This window comes from Tympanuchus pallidicinctus, unplaced genomic scaffold (assembly GCF_026119805.1).
Source record: "Tympanuchus pallidicinctus isolate F22 unplaced genomic scaffold, pur_lepc_1.0 scaffold1, whole genome shotgun sequence".
Taxonomy (NCBI): domain Eukaryota; kingdom Metazoa; phylum Chordata; class Aves; order Galliformes; family Phasianidae; genus Tympanuchus; species Tympanuchus pallidicinctus.
The window spans coordinates 84546741-84564062 of NW_026294618.1; the positions used below are offsets into that span (position 1 = coordinate 84546741).

The following is a 17322-nucleotide window of genomic DNA, read 5'->3' on the forward strand; positions in this document are numbered from 1 at the left end:
CATTATATATAACTGCAACAACAGGAGTATAACACTAAAAACCAAAGTATGTTTATGATTATTCGCTCCATGGCAGAATGGCAAAAAAACTGGAAAATGCTCCAGTACAAATCTGAGCTGAGGGCAAAGTAAAGGGTTCACTCTTAATAAGCTCTGCTAAAGTCCAGTCTGGAAATGAATTTGGAATTTTCAGTACTTTAAGTTTCTTCTTACTCTATTTCATTTCCTTTACTGCCCTAAGAAACTGGAAAATAATAACTTTTTCTTTCTAATTCTTTATCACTGAATTACTAATCACCTTAGTTAATTTTAACTCAACCTAATGGATCTCAGTAAAGCTGTATGGGCTGTTAAATCTTTACCTAAAAGTTTAACAGATTCATTCCTTTATGCAAGGATGGTTTTCTTCCTTCAGGACCTGACGTATAAAACCTATAATAGTTTGAGAAATAATATCAGCTCTAAGTATTTACCAGAATTCCTTTGTTGATAAATATATATTCTAAATTTAAATATCTATTAAAAATTAATAAGAAAATACTAATTTTGTGGACTGCATTGCTTTAGAAACAAGTGGTTTGCTTACTAGTACTGCCACACAAAAATTGAAAAGGCAAACTTAGAAATTCATATTGCTATTCAATATGAATTGAATGCTATTTTCATATCAATATGTTTTATACAGTTACCATTGACTGACCTCTCAGTCGTTATAGACCTCAGATTCATTGAACATCCCCATACAGATTTTTGCAACTGAGTGCTAGCTCAAAGCAAGAACAAACTGCTCTGAAGTTAGTGATGGAAGGTGAAGTCTCCTTCTATGTGTCAACATATTAATCTCATCCTGAATTATGTCTTTACAACCTAGGTTCTTCAGCATCAGTCCCAGAGGCCACTGCTCATTTCACGGCTCACATGGTATCATTGCTGCTGAAGATGAGAAGGTAAGAAAGCTCTAACTTCCTGCCTGAGTTTTAGTCATGCATTGGGTGGCATAGTGTGAATTATTTTGATGGATGATTCAAGGTTTGTGCTGAGATGTGAATCACTCATGAGGCTCAAGCTGGTGAGGGAGGCAGAATAGATTAACTTTTTGCCTGAAATTGTCAGTTTTGCTGACTTACATTGTGTGGTATCTTCTTAGTAGGTCTGGGATTGTCCTTGTGGACGTAGTTAACTTAAAGGGGAGTGTTTGCTTGATTAGCTGATGTTAATGAAAATCCTGGAGGACACTTCATTGCTTGGTGTTGTATGGTCATGTCATGATTCTGAGTGTATTCATTTCGTGAAAATTACACAGCATTTGTGGTAACGTGACTATATGGGATTAAGGCTGACATGTCCTGTGCTGCATCCTTATCTTCAAATTGGAGAGAGGGGATTTGAAGGCTGGACTATTGGATGAAGAATTGGTTGGGTGCTTGTAGACAGAGTTGTTGTCAATGGCTCTGTGCCCATGAGGCAGCTGGTCATGAGTTGTGTCCCTCAGAGGTCTATCTTGGAATCAATACTCTTCAGCATCTTTATCAGTGACATACAGTGGGATTGAGTGTACCCTCTGCAAGTTTGCTGATGGCACCCAGCTAAGCAGTGCAGTTGGCACAAGAGAAGGGAGGGACACTATCCAGATAGACCTGTGAGGTGAGAACACATAAGAATCTAATGAGGTTGAACATGGCCAGCTGCAAGGTGTTGGTTGCACTTGGATTGAGGCAATCCCAGCTATGAGTACAGACTGGGAGAAGAGCTCTTTGAGAGCTGGGGATCCTCAACAGCCTGATTTAATGATTGGCAATCTTACCCAAGGCAAGGGTGTAACTTGATGATCTTTAAGGCCCCCTCCAACATAAACCATTCTATGACTTACAATAAAGTCAGTTATAGTAATTGCTGGAGGTGGAAGTTGCTGCCAGACAAATGGAAACTACAGCATGGATTGCTTCTGGAAGTCTGATTTAGGAATATATTGCAGTAGCAAGAGCTTAACACTAAAAGACATAGCAGTGTCAGGAGCTGCTGCTGACTCTGCCTCTCTGTAATTTTCAGTAGAAAGCACTGAGCCATAAAACGGTGGTAGAATCCTGCAGACTGAACTTGTGGCAGGATTTTGAGAGCTTTCAAAGGGAATGGATTTATCAAGTCAGCCTGCCAACTTGGCCTTCCAGTCTTTAATACTCTGTTCTTTTTGCATTCTGTATCTCCCACCTATTCTATTTCATTTCTTCAGGAAGATAATCCCTACCTTCCACTGAGAGCAAACAGCTAAAAACTACTTCTTTCTCAATCTGTATATGTGTGTATATATATATATATATATATATGAAATCTTAAAATGTCATAAAACAAAGGAGTTTTTCAAACATGAGATATTAATATTCATCACTATGAAATTGCTGCAGTTCATAGTAATCAACTGTTTAATCATCCTTGATTATCAGCATGAACAGAAGTGGAAATTGTGAAATGCAGTCAAAATGTTTGACTGGCCTTTCTATGGCTGGACCTAAATTATCTACTAGAGTATTCTGCTGCTGATCTATTTCAGAGCCTGCAGAAGTGTTTCTTTGCATGGAAACTGTAAGATTTGGAATTAAAATTGTGTCATTTTTGTATCCTTGACCCTACACAGCACTGAGGCTTGTGGCTGAAAAGGGGAACCAGGAAGTACTCCAAAGTCCCATAGTGCAGATATAGCATTTTACCTTTGGTGTGTGAGAACACTGTGTTATAATACAAGCTGTATAGAAACAAATGAAAAACAAGTAGTACACCTTTTATAAAATATTATTCCGAGTCAATGTATATACATTATAGACATGGCACTTTACATGTCACATATGTCTCCAAGCACAACAATTCAAGCTGTCTTTCTGTGTTATTCCTGTGTTTTGAGTTGAGTCAATCTTGCATCTGGATTATATTATTTATTTCTGTATTGAAGAAATCAGGTAGACGATCTTGTTTGACAAAACTGTACTAAACCCAGTGCCTTTCCAATTTTCCAAAAGGCTGGAGCTGAGAGGGATTATTTAGAAATTTTTCAGGTCAAGATGAAGATTTGCCATGTGGAATAGCTGTATAAAAAGCTTAAAAGTATACTGGGAGAATACTCTTCTGATCTGTAATAGTTACATGCTGTGTTTATAAGTTTTTAAAGGAGAAATAATTACATAAAGTGAACAATTTGTTATTTTTTTGTCCCATGGTGATAGTACTGCAAATATGAAGTGGAAATGGAAAATATTCTATTTGACATTTTTCAATAAAACAAAGCCCTTTTCAAAGTGAAGGTTATACAATTCCTATATATATATATTTTAAATGTAGATGAATTGTTGAAGACAGTTTGTTCCCTGAGAAAATACCTAAACAATGACTAAAATATATAAAGACTTGTTCCCAAGACCACCTTTCCATAACAATATTGACAGACAGATTTTTGTCACCAATAGGGACAAGCCATCCCCAGCAAGTCAGAATTCTTAACTTGGCTCATCTTCATCATTCCAGTTCAGGCCAGGGCTTTAATTAGAGGGTTTCTCTTGCTATGTACCGTTGAAGTAGAAGTAAACCTGTCTGCCTTTCTTTTGCTTATAGACCTGCTTGTGTGATATGTCTTTACATCAGAAAGTTTACTATTGGTGTAGAAACCACATAACAGGGATGTATTATGACAATATGTAACACTTTCATAACAAAGTTGGGCACTTAGTTGGTCTGTTGTTGATGAGAAGTGGCTGACTTTCCATTTCCTTGAGCTTCTGTCCACTCTGAGGTGTCAGTGATGCTGGTGCAGAGAGGTGATGAGCAGCTCCTTTTTGCTGATGAAAGTTGTTAATATAGCTGGCAATCAGTAGAGTGATCTCAAGAATCTATAACAGGAACATACAAATCTCTTTGAAAAATACAGTGATGTGTTTTGACTGCTGAAAAAATAGCTAACTTTCTTGCTAGTGACAATCACCATCAGCTGGAAAAGTACTTCATCAATCATCCAAGCTAATGACGGGGAGCTTTCTTCTATCACAGCTTGCCAATAATGTAACGCTATTCTCATCATGCTGAAGACTTTGTCTTCCTCAGTCTTAAATGATTCAAACAGATGGCTTACTCAACTGAGAGGTTTTGAAGTCCAATAGATGATGCCCTTACAAAAAACTTTCATGATGTGTTCCCTCAGTTTTCCTAGAAAGTACCTAGAACTCAAGGACTCAAGATACAGAGTAGACTAAAGCAAAGAAGACTTCTGGGAAGTCTTTATTTTTCCTTTACAGTCCACCAATCTTGCTTTTAAGGGCACAGTCTGAGAGAAGCTTTAAATAATGCTTTACTCTGCCTTTTTGTATGAAGAGTCATGATTTTATCCAATTTTATACGTGAAATTCATATTTGGAACAGTCTGTGAAATAAAATAACAGCAAAAGATAGGGTTTTTGTTGTTGTTGTAATGCAGTCAGTCTTACCAGTGACTGAGAGAACCTGGACCTGAAGTCAGAAATACTCTAGGATTTTAAATAAGTGACAGATCTTTCAAATGTTGTGTTCTGCAATTCCATTCCAGAATGGAAATACAGCTCCTTAAATATGATCTGTAGTGCTGCTCCATCAGCCAGATTACTTTTTAGGTCCTGCATGTACTTACTGCCCTTAGTAGCCTTCCATGTCCTTACATGAAAAGTTTGGAATGCTATCTAAAGGGACATGAAAGCACAGTATTGTCGCTGTTACTTCTTATATTACTAATTATTTCTCCCTCTAAAAGATACCTGCCAAAAGTCAGTGTGGGAACACCAGGAATAAAGAAGATGCTTCATCTTTTACATCGGTTAAGGATTACCCACTTCAGAAATAGTAGAGAAGTGGCAGATGGTGGAAAACTATACCAGGTAATATACCAACCTTGGGTTTTGTCATGGCGAAAAGCAGTTTTTCAGTTGTTTTGTCCTTTGTCTGAGCATCATTAACAACCAACATAAAATCATCTTGATAGCCTCCAAAAGTCATCAGGCTCTTGTATGTGTATGTAACTGTTAATCGCTTAAAAAAGAAACCCGAAAGCTATAAGCAGGTCAATGCAAGAAAAACACATCAGGACAAGTTATTGTCTTACAAACATCATTATATGTGGACTTTTCAAAATGTTGTCGTTTCCCTCTTCTGAATCCAAATTCTATTCCAAATTATCTAGATTAAAGATATTATAAGCAGCTTTCAACTTGAGTCTAATTCAATTTATGTAACTCTTGACTAACTTAGAGAAGTTCTCCATAGGGATTCCATTTGAAAATGAAATAGTGTCTCAGTAAGTTAAAGGGTAGGGTATTTGGCATCTAATGTTATTAACTCCAGGATTTCTTATTGTGCAGTGATGTAGTTTACAGAATCACAAATTAATGTAACTTCTGTTTTGTTTTTCTTTTTTTCCCCCTCATCTCTGATGGCACATGGGTGCACTTCAAAGCTCCTCCTCTTTGCCCAGTGGGGCTCTTACTGTTCAGTATTCAGCACCACACAAGTGGCCTTCAAGTCTTCAGTTAGCATGTGGTTTATTGTTAAAACCCCTATTAATATGCCTCAGATACTCAAAAATTAATCATAAGACAACACCTGTGAAATAACTGTTTCAGTTACGAAAAACAGTTTCTGATACCCTTGATACTTATTGCAGAAAGTCAGGATGCTGCCTGGAAACCGAGCATTTCTTTAATGGAGGGCAGGGACTGCCTACATTGTAAACAGGCAGTGTTCTGCAGGAATCCTGTACGTAGCACTGTGGGTAGACAAACTGGTGTTTATAGGGCTTTCTTCAGTCTCATGCAACGTTCATTCTCGTACTACTCATACTTCTACAGCTACTGCATAGTTTTGCTTTCTTTGCTGTCTCATCTTCTGTTCTACTATTTTTTTTTAACTGCAAAGAAACATAATGGAAAGCCCATATCAATACAATTAGGAATCTGAGATTTTAATTTTCTGATATTTAATATTAGTACTTGCTAATAGCGACATGCTGTTCAATTTCTTTGCAGGACATAAATCAAAGCAAGGATTTTCTCAGGTGCTGCCTTTTTAATGCTGATTACCAGGAGTTGTTTTCTGTGAAAACTTTTATCACAAATCAAAGAAAAATCGGAGCCTAAGATGACATAATTAAATAAGACTGGGTTATATCACCTACTATTAAACAAAAATAATACAATGAACATAACAATCTTTATAAGTAACAGCACTTAACAGTAACAACAGAGTGAATGCATTCTGAATTATAATGGAAAATGAAGTCTTCAGGAAAAGAAAACTAATGTTATTCTAAGAACTGTAACTGTAGATGTCCTGACATCTGAATGATTAAAATATTAACATTTCATTAAAAGATATAAAAACTCTGTCTGATAAACAAAAATAAATTCTGTGCAAAGAAATCATTACTTATTTCTATTATTAGTACGACTTTAATGATAACATTAAAGCCTTTTTGAAAGGAATGAATTTCTGCTTTAAGACAAAGACTAGAAACGGCATGGAAGACTGATGCCATCTTTTGTGTACTATTCTGCTGAATCTCCCTCTCTGCTCAGTATTTAAAAAAAAAAAAAAAAGGTCCCTTACCATAGTGCTGTAATCGAGGATGCTTATGCCATCTTCATGTACAGCAAACCATATGAAGGACTTCTCAAGTGAGGATGTTGCTAGAGGCTATAAAAAGAAATGTTCTTCATTACTACTTCAAAATGATAATATGTAAAATCATTGTCAAGGATCAGCTAACACAGAGCTCCCTTCACTGGGAGGTAACAGCAGAGGCTTGCAGTAGGCCAGTGGAAGAGCTAAGAACTCAGCCTAATACTCGTGAAGCTTCCCTCAGTGCTTCATCCAATAAAATGTACAGTCTCATCAGCAAATTCTACTTTTAAGTTTGAAATTTTGTTCACTATCGCATACCTGTGTGTGCAAAGAACGGAGTGCTGGTAAATAATTTAAACACGTGTGTGTGTGTGTGTGTGTGTATAATATATATATATATGGATTGCCTAATAAGACATAAGAGAGAAGTAACCCTTGTACTTAGCACAGTTGTTCTTTGAACAAGGAGAATTAAGATATGAGTGGTTTAAGAGAGAGGCCAGCACAGAAGGGAGTGCTCTAAATGGCCTTAATGACGTTCACATTTCTGCCACATTCTGCTTTCATAACCAGTTAATGGTGGCTTTTCAATTCTCCAATAGTTATCAGGCAAAAAAGGTATAAAACAAAGTCTTTTTCCAGCTAAGATATGAAAAAAGATACAACCTTGATTAATAACCTAGAACAAGCAGTGAGTTTATTGGCAAGGTATTACGTTTTACTTAGTGCTGTGATTATTTAATTTCACCACAACAAATGAGTGACTGGGGAAGAGATTAAATCAGCACATGTATCACACTCATTTCCAACACAGGAGGTTCTAAAAAACTCTGCAAATCGCACCAAAGTAACACCACTCAGATTCCATGAAGTTTCTTACTTTTGCTGCAAACAACTTAGCACCAAAGAACGACCATTTTCTGGCTATGGTGAGATAAATGCGCACGCAGTCTGCGGCGCTGTGCCCCCGGAGAGCCATCCATCTTGTAGACAATCGCTGACAAAGCTGTCTGTTGAAATGAAATATGTAGTTCAGCTATTGAAAGGATTTTAAATACTTACCCTTACAAATTTAATGAGAAAAAAAAAAAAAATCCATGTGTTAAAATGGTAATTTAAGTTAATGCACCAACTATTGTTTATACAGTATTAAATTGGAAGCATTGTATAATGTTTTAATACATGTGAGAATGACAAAGTTTCTTCTCGTTTCTGCAGCACTGTGATTAAATATTGACGTAGCAGTGGAAGCATAAGGGGAAAAAAAGTGTAGAACAGATTTTAATATGTCTTTACAGGTAATCAATCTGCCTTTATCAGTACTCAACAGCAATGCCAGTTGTCATTCCAAAAATCCATCCAGCTTAGACCTATCTTTACCTGTGGCTAGTGTAGATGTGGAAGATGATGCAGCTTAACATTACTTTTTTTTTTTTCTTTTCAACGTGTCTGAGTTCAGCTGCCAGACAGGGTGCTTCCGATGCATGATGCATTCACACTGGCTCTGTTCTCTTGTGGCTCCAAGGTGAGCTGATTCTATAAAATGATCCTATAGAAAACTCATCCTCCAAAAGCACCCTGGCACACCTTTCCAATACACTGACTTTCAGGAATGACTCACCCTGCAGCCACAAGATTATTAGATCCAGCCCACTAAAAGAGAAGGAGAATGCATAGTAGAGGGGAGATCTTTCACTTGCAGCTCACTCTTACTGGAAGTCTATGAAGTCAAACTGCACCCTTAGCAAAAGAACACAAGAAAAGGGACAGGCATAGGGTGACTTTCCCCTCCATAGACTTCCACTTTCTGTATATTTGTAGTTTAGGAACTACTTGAACAACTGAACAGACTTAGCCTCCACAAGTCAGTCTGATGTAATGCTTCTTACACTTTGTTCTTTGAAATTAATCATGTGCCTTTCTATTTTTTTAACTGTAAATTTTTGAATGTCCCTGTTAAATTCTTGGCATGTAATAATGTTACTTTGTATGTATAATAGCTTTAAACTCTCTCAACTCTGTAGTAAAGAATGAAGAAAACATTTCTGCAGTGTGTACCGGTCTTCAAAATTGCAAGGCTTTGATTTTGGGTAGTAAATTTTCTGGTGTTATTTACTTTAATAGGTGTTGAGTGAAGTAACTTGCAAATTATTCATTTAAAATTAGGTGATACACTGCTAGTAAGTTGGCTAAGTTTCCATACTGCAATCTGACTGGCTGCAAGAGATTGCACATTGGAATAGCAAACACTCTGATATACCCCTCACGTCATTGACTTTCAGTAGTTCTTTAGCTCACGCTCAGGCTTAAATTAGAGTTGCCGAATAAGAGAAATAAACATTTCAAAATCTCTGGGTTTTGTAACACTCTGTAGGAATCTGTCTGTTCTAAAGCTTTTACGTGAATGCAGACTTAATGGTGGTACTCCGTGTGATTTGTAATGCACCAAGGAAATGGGGTCTTGAATTCAGTAAGAATGTGAGTTTCAAACGCAGGTCTAAGAAAACAGGGCATAACAGGAAGTGAGATCTTATGGCAATTAAAAAGCTCCTCATTTTGGTGCTGAACTTTCAGTGAATCTGAATAGCAAAACACATCTCACCTTAACTGTTCCTCTGAACAACCAAGCCTGTATCTCTTAGGGTAGAATCTCTCCAAAACTTGTTTTAATGTTTGATTGGATTTGGACTGGGATGTGACCTGCCCTGCTGGCGTTGAGAAAGGCCTTTCAAAATCTCCAATCTCTACCTAAGGAAAAGATCATGAAGGAAAAAAAAAATTGTTCTTGTAGAGTAACTTTCCAGCTGGGTATTTATGATCAGCTAGTTTCTCCTGTCTGTCCAAGTAAAAAATGAAAATGTTTGTCAGTAATCACTTGGTGCTTTATTTGCTGATACAGAATCCAAGCAAGTCATTTTATTTTTGATTATCTGATATTTACCATGCAAAAAAGATAAATATCAAATACAAAACATACAAATGTAGAGTATAATACCATCTGGTTTCTCTCTGAAATTGCTACATTTTCAGCTACACAAACCAGTTTAGATTTGAGTAACACCATCGAATAACTTTCTCAGTAATCTTTTAATCTTTTTTTTTAAAGTGGAACAGATCATAGCAAGACCACATCTAACAAAAGAACTGTAGGCTTTCACTGAACAGTTGTTACCCTGTTATATCAACTTGCAGAAATTGTTTAAAGACTAGCAAATGAACAAATGCTATGTTACTGTATGATATTCAATCAAAGCGGGCCTTACTGTGTAGGAGGTAAAGGAAGTTTTATCCTTACTGGTGCCAACAGCAGTGCGTGCAGTAGAGCATTTCCACTGTAGTTCAGAAGTTAACATCACACCAAGCTTGCAGCCCAGTCTGTTTCTTGCACTATCATGTGTGAAAGGTGAAGCTCACTTGACTGTCAAGCAACTCCGAACCATTCTTTAATTTAAGGCTTCTATCTACAGAACTGAACGAATGCACAAGGATTACCTGAGCTAGAAGAGCAGACAGTTCCATTGCTAGTTCTTTGTTTACAGGGAAGAGCCCATTGACTATTTGATCATTTGTCTGATAGACTAGCAGCAGCTTCTCCCTTTCTGTCTCTCCGTGGACTTGAACTGAAAAATAAAGCCTGCAGAAAAGACAAAGTTATTAAATAAATTAGATTGGGAACAGTCTTAGCCCTGAGGATTAGTAGTATATGCTCTGAATGTGAAATGCTTATGTCAGTGTCAAAACACATAAATAGAAAACATTTAAACCAGTGGGCAAATACTTAATTTCAGTCTTCAGAATTCAATTTTGCCTGTATCTTTTTAGCAGCTGTGATCACCTTTGATGAGGTTTAAAACAAAACAAAACACAATCCTATATATATATTTAAAATTGCTGTAGTTGCACCCATTTACTATTTTTGTTGCAAGCTTTGAGTCAGCCACTATTTTTCAGGTGAAGAAACCACAAAAATTAGAAATATATATAATAGTTCCTGAAACAAGGCAGGGATGTTATAATTGCTACACAAACCTGCTTTTGTAAGTTAGGCGGACGGTCCTTGTGCCTTCACATTTCCCAGGATGTTGCTCTTTAGAGGCTTGCTCCCATTTTGAAATAATGTCACAGATCTAGAAGGGAGTCAATAAGAAAGTGACTTTTGTATGTATTCACCTTTCAAAGTACCTGTGAATAAAAACTGTCTACATATTTTAGTATCATTTACCTATTTCATATCAGAAACTCGTGTACATTAAGATTTTAAACTGACAGGTAACTTTATGAGCTATTCTTAGTTGGAACATTTCATAATTAGGGACTTTTGTTTGTTTGCTTATCTGGCAACACCCACGAAACAAACCTTTGGAAACAAACCATGCCACACGTGTATGGAAAGACCAGTTAGCTGATTTAGCGGAAGCCAATGAGTGTTTAATTGTACAAAGTGAGTTGTTAATTAATCAAGTGCCTTTGATGTCTGCGTTGCCTTTCTGCTGCATGAAGCTTTTCAGGTGCTTTCTATTAACTGTTTCTTGTAATGTTTATATGAAGTTTGATATGATGTGCAAGCAGAGTGGTGCCTGACAGCTGGTGGATGTGGCTAGATGGGGAGGAGGCAGAACAGAGGACCAATGAGTCCTGCTGGACTTCATGGTACCATTCCTTCATAGATGAACCTTTTGGGGAGCAGTAATGTGATCAGCTTGTAAAATCATTTTTATCAAGGAAAAAGTACCTTGATGTTTCCTTGTAGACAGTGCTCTATATCTTTGCCAGAGGGATCATCAGAGAAGAGTGCAAATCCTGACTGAGCTGGCTTCCTCATTCCTGTATCCTGGTTCAGGGTGTTCAGAAATTCGTCCACTGTGGTAGAGGCATCAAACCCAACAACCTAGAAAAGCACCCCAAATCTATTTTACTACCAATCATTAAAAAAAAAATAAAAAAATTCTGAAAGATGAGAATACCTCTAGAACATGAGACCCATTCCATTCCCTTTGAATAACTTAGTGTCATTGAAAAGTACAAATTGGTCATTAACTGAGCCCATTGATGTGATTCATTTATTTCCAGTTTTCATAGCCCTTTAGGGTAGGTATTTTTGAGCAATGTATAAATAAATAACAAGCAATTATTCCTTTTTTTTTTCTCCAAACTTCAGTCTGGAAACTTTTTAGAGTGGTTTCAATACATGTTGATTTTTCTCTTTTACTGGCCATGCAGCAAGAAACTTTTAGAAGGGAAAAAGAAAAACAGTTTGTTTTGCTGTTGCCTGAAATAGACATTACTCAATATAGTTTTGACTTAATATAAAAAGTCACCATTTTGTAATCTTCTGAGTTGTTTAAAAAAAAAAAAAAGAGACTTGCATCAGCATGCATGGAAGCCCAGGGAAAGCTTTCTTACAGGCTTTGACTGATGAATTCCCAAAAGGATTAAGAATGAAACTGTGTTTTCTGTAACAAATAGGGTTATCCTTCATGACTGCTGATGGGAGTTACAGCTGCATTTTTGTGCTTTCTGTGAGGTATTTAACTTTTAAGGTATCTGGTGAGAGAAAGTGGAATTGAATACCCTTCTCTTTTCTTAAGTTGAATTCATTCATCCAGTTGTGAGGTCAAATAAGCAATGGAACTTTAAGATGTCTCATTTTTAAGTGTTTTTAATATTTTAATTTCTTTTAAAGATTCAGTCTTGAACAGTTACTCTTCATTGATCAAACCTGTCTCAAATACCTTGTGCCTTGTACCCTGTGTTAGTACTGGCTCAGGATGAAACTTGAAATGTATTCACCTTAACACTTAAAGCTCTGTTTCTGATATGCTTCACATGTAAGCCAATAGCACAGGGTTGGGAGAGCCTAGATTTTCTGGTTTCCTAGATTTACCTGGTAAATGCCATTCATGAAATGAACTGGAATACTAAAGGGGAGTGAATGGTGGTAAGGGTTTCTTAGAAGAGTTGAAAGGATTTCCATTCTGGAAGGCCTGGCTTCTCGGTCTCCGTTCTGCTGCGTACGTTCTACACATCGCTGGCAATATATTGCGTATTTCCCAAATTCAGTTCTGTGGCAGAAAGAGAAATGAGGCAATTCTTGGGAACTGGCAGAAAGGACAACAAACTGAGTAGATCTCTCTGGAGATGTGAGATGGGAGGAGCATTCAGGTTTTGCAGAAGGATTTCCAGCATTTTTCCCCAGGGAATTTCAAGGAGAGTGAAAGAGATGAACAGAATTGTGTAAGAGATGAACAGAATTGTGTAAGAGATGAACATGGCTCAGAGCATTTTGTGTAACTGCCACAGATTTGAGCCTTCGTGCTTTAGCAATCTGCAGTCAGGATTCCATTGCAAAATATTTTTCAAAACAAAGGAGCTTTTCCAGTTGATGCATAGAAAGAACACTTGCTACCTGTTAGTACTGGAACAGAATTCTACTCAAATTTATTATAAAATGAATGTCAGAAGATAAAACATATGTATATATCAAATGACAGATTGGAAATAAGGTACTTAAAGAAGACTGGTTGACCAGCAGGCTAATAATACTCAGGCATACCTGGAATCTGCATTCTTCTTTAAATGAAGCTTAAGAAGCCAAAGGAATGGGTGCTGGGGTAGAAATAGTCCAACACAGAGAGCCAAGAGCTGCAAGCCCTGGACAAAAGGAAGACATTCACTGTTTTAAACATCTTACAAAGTAAAATTTCCTGTTTGGCTCTTGGCCAACAGTGTAGCTTACTGTGCCAAGGCAAATATCACACAACTGTAAATAGGAAGGAAAAAAAAAACAAAACAAAACAGAGAAAAAGCTGAGTAAATTAGCTGAATATCACCTCATTGGAAGTCCAAAATGCTCTGTTTGCTTTTATTTGTGTACAACATGTTACTTTTAGGGAAATGGAAGTGTGAAGGCAAATCAGTTTGTACAAAAAGCAAACCGCAGGAAAAATGAGTTCTAAGGCTACAATGCCAAGCATTGAGTTAATAATTTAAGACCTTAAAAAGTATGTGAGGCTACAAATGTTCTACCAAACAGGTTAACCCTAAAGATCATACCATATAATTATGATGGCAATAATTTATTTATCTGTATTAGAGGGATGGCCTCACCAGTGCTTGGAAATATCAAAGATTTATTTATGTAAAATTTATATTAAAAAATGCATTATTGAATTTCATCAGCCATATGTAATTCCAATGTATGCTGACATGAACATGGTATGTTCTGTAAAACCTTTGTGGATGTCTCAGTGATGCACACATACTGTCCATATTCCAAATATGGGCCTTTTCTAGATAATAGGTTTGCCTGCTAGTCATGTGCTGCTTTCTATGATCAGTCAGGAGAAAAACATGTCTATAACAAAAGCCTTGAAGTGATTATTTCCTTTTTCATCTTCAGATTCATTTCCTAGTTCCATAGGTATGAGTGTCATGTGCCCTATCCCGGGTCTGCAAGTTCTACATGCGTTCTAATTATTGCTTTTCCTTTCAATTTCAGTTAGTTTATACATGTTTAGATATTGATGAATAACTGGCAGGGGACTAAGGTGGGGAATTTTAAGTATATATTCATAATCTAGTATGCAGAATGCATTGAGGACAGCATGAGAAAGTAGGAGGTGACATCTGTCAGAAAAACTGAACACAACTGAAATTCCTCAGCATATTATTATGCTACGCAGACATCTGGCTTCACGCACCAAAATTCCTGAGGCAGCACCAATGAAAGGAAACATGCAGTAAAAGAGAATTAGGTTCCACATGTTGTCTTAATGCTTGATGATAGCCAATACTGTGTGCTGAACCATTAAAAATAGCATAGGCAGAGATATACCCTGTCATCAGGTGCGAGTACTTTCATGGAGCATAACGTGAGCTTTGTTGAAGATACAGCAGTAATAAGATAGTTCAGGATTTTATATGATTTTATGCAGATGCTACAGAAGTGCAGAGCCCCTTTACCATTCCAAACATACTGTGTAATTTCTTCACTGCTGTTGAAATACCTGTATTGGTCCTGCCTGGTTTTGTGGATGTCGACGTCTGGTCTGTTTAATGAGCTGGCAACAGATCTCATTTTGAAGTTCAGGATGTGTGAGACAGATCTGCAAAGCACTTTGGGCCAAAGATACGTGGTAGTCAATGGCAGGAGAGTCAACTGCAGCATTTATAAATAACTGGCAGGTCTAGAAATAAAACAGTTAAGCAAGTGAGTTTACATACAGAAGGCTCCAAACAATCCTGCTGACATTCTGCGTAACAAAAATGTGCTATAATTGAAGTCACAGATAGCCAGTAAAAGAGGTGAAAAATGGGACCAGAATGGATGAAAAGCTACAGTTTTTCTAGAGGATAAAAGCAACACTTAAAAAAATGGAGTGTATGCTGGTAGGTGTTGCAACAGCTGTGGCGACAGGGAAGTTTAAGGACATGTTGCATGAACACAGCTTACCCCTGTGCAGGACTTTAAAATGCAAGGTGGGCAGCGCGCAGTGTAAAACAGTTGTGCAAAGACTGAGAACAACATGGGGAGATGAATTTTCACAAATTAGAGAACCAGGACTCAGAGCCATTTGTTTTACTTCTTAGCTTTCACTGCTATTTTTGCTGTGGGTTCATATAAACTTCTCACTGCCTCTTCTGTCTTAGGAAAGTCAGGCGTTAATTGTTTATAAGACAACTTATGTAATCACTTACTCCATTTAGTCTATATTACAGTTCTTGTGGTCATAACTACATTCACTTAGTTGAACAGTTCCTTGAGGAAGAATTTTCAAAGTATACAAGCAAAATGCAAGGAATGAATGGAAGAATAATCTGTTTCTAGTCTATTTGAAAATACGTGGATGCACAGGACTTACTTTATCAGCAGAAGAAAAACGTGAATTTCTGTTTCTAAATCAGTTCCTCACTTGACTTTTAAGCTGATTTTTAGAAAAGCTTTTAATGAAGGCTGTACATATCACCTCTTATTTGATGTAGGTCTGAAATATGTTTCAGAAAGTGATTGCCAAATAGATATCAATTTATTTTTATTAGGGAAGTACATTCCCTTTAAATTTTCACACTGCAAGACTGCAGAAAATAAAATGGGTGTACTCATATGTTCTTCAGACACTTCTGACAAATAAGCTGTAAAGCTTGCTTACAAATGGCTGTGACTTAACATGTGGTACTTGTCTTGAATTCCTTTCTGGATCCTAACATTACATCAAAATTCTTGAGAAAGTTCATGCTGCAAGGAATTTGGTCTTTAGACTGTAAGCTCTGTGGAGAAAGTTCATTTATCCAAGCACCGCGTCTTCTAATCTATGATTTATTTGACATTATACAGAACAGCAATAATTTATTTTGTTTCTGGAATATACTTCACTTACAGCTGGGCCATGAGTTAATTTTTAGAGGTGATTTACCCGAGTAAGGGCAGGAGAGAGGACAAAGAAGGTTAATGGAATTGCAGCACACTCTTTCTCGTAGTTCCCAGACACTCATCTGGTCTTTCACGGGGAAACATCCAAAATCTTATGGGCATATGAAAAATTTGAGGAAACAAACCGAAGCAACCTTGTAAATAAAAACGTGTTTTTACCTTAAATAATTTAATGGCTTCAGTTTGTAAGGCTTCTGATGGCAAAGTTGTGAGAGGGCAAGTAATTCCTTCTTTGCTGTGGCAAAGGGTAGGATGTCTCCAAATCTGAGAAGCTAAACAGATAAAATATGTTTTCTGCAATTAATTCAGTACGGAAACTTCAGTTTTTTAGTCATCTCCCTCTCCCTGCATACACTCGCTTTGTTCTTTTCTACGCAGAGGGGCCAAGGAGTCTCAGCGAGGTGAACCTCTTAAGATATTAAATCAGTTTCATTGCTTCACCTTAAGCTGGTAATAGGACCTGGCTTCTAAATTTTAGTAGCTGTGTCTCAAATAGCAGTAAGGAGTGTGTGGATTTGCTGGCTTCTGCTGCAAACTGTGAGACTATACAAAATCAGGAAAGTTCTCAAGAGCAGAGATCTAGTGTGAAAATAATTGTTTGAGTAGGAGTTTATGAGACGAATCCTAAATCTGGTGGCATAGAATGTGAATCTGTCTGTGACTTCTGCTTGAACAGTCAGAATTTGAAAGCCAACTCGCAGATCCAACAAGCACAAGGAAATATTATGCACTGCTTTTAAAATCTGAAGCAGAGTGGCGACGTTCTGCTTCTGCCGATGAATGTTAGCACTGTTTTCCCTTTGGAGTTGCTACTTTGTCCACAGCAGCTCAGGATGTGGCAGATAGCCACGCATTTAGGAATTAGCGTAACATCAGTGTGAACTGCCCCCAGAGATTCTAAGAAGATGCTGGAACCTTGCTCCTAGCACAGGCATATTGAAGGCTATTCCCCACAGAACAGACTTCTGTGTTCAGAAATGAAACAGTTGCCCTAGCTAGATGGAGTAGGCCCAAAGTGTGAATTCTGAAACTTCCATAAATAAGACTGCATATTACATATATTTAAAGAAAACTCTGTAATGAGGTCTGTGCTCTTCTTTTAGAAAACATGATTTTCATGTAGCACAAGAGATCAGCATTTTGAAATGCAGTTTCAAAATTCCTAGTAGTGTTCAAAACTCCAACTGTATCAAAGTGGGAGTTGAGCACCTGTTAAATTTTCTATATTATTATCATCTGTTCTGCAAAAAATGTTCTGTACTAAA

The 17322-nt window shown here is 37.2% G+C and overlaps 2 protein-coding genes across 6 annotated transcripts in view; one reads left to right on the plus strand and one right to left on the minus strand.

Annotated features, from left to right (window-relative positions):
• THADA (THADA armadillo repeat containing) overlaps nucleotides 1-17322 on the plus strand; it is a 218249-nt gene that overhangs the window by 1904 nt on the left and 199023 nt on the right. The window contains exon 2 of the mRNA XM_052698123.1: nucleotides 872-947. The gene's annotated coding sequence lies outside the window, so the exon portion shown is untranslated. The remainder of the gene's footprint in view (nucleotides 1-871; nucleotides 948-17322) is intronic.
• Nucleotides 2770-17322, minus strand: part of PLEKHH2 (pleckstrin homology, MyTH4 and FERM domain containing H2) — a 51456-nt gene continuing 36903 nt past the window's right edge. For 4 of the 5 annotated variants that reach the window (XM_052698173.1, XM_052698163.1, XM_052698204.1 and 1 more), the window contains 12 exons: nucleotides 16217-16329; nucleotides 14634-14813; nucleotides 13181-13278; nucleotides 12512-12689; nucleotides 11360-11515; nucleotides 10657-10754; nucleotides 10120-10261; nucleotides 9230-9375; nucleotides 7508-7637; nucleotides 6613-6699; nucleotides 4903-5061; nucleotides 2770-3875 (listed from right to left, as the gene is read on the minus strand). In XM_052698173.1, coding sequence (XP_052554133.1) covers nucleotides 3693-3875; nucleotides 4903-5061; nucleotides 6613-6699; nucleotides 7508-7637; nucleotides 9230-9375; nucleotides 10120-10261; nucleotides 10657-10754; nucleotides 11360-11515; nucleotides 12512-12689; nucleotides 13181-13278; nucleotides 14634-14813; nucleotides 16217-16329 — 1670 coding nt within the window. In that variant the 3' untranslated portion in view covers nucleotides 2770-3692. The remainder of the gene's footprint in view (nucleotides 3876-4902; nucleotides 5062-6612; nucleotides 6700-7507; nucleotides 7638-9229; nucleotides 9376-10119; nucleotides 10262-10656; nucleotides 10755-11359; nucleotides 11516-12511; nucleotides 12690-13180; nucleotides 13279-14633; nucleotides 14814-16216; nucleotides 16330-17322) is intronic. The other variant, XM_052698184.1, reaches the window with a different exon arrangement.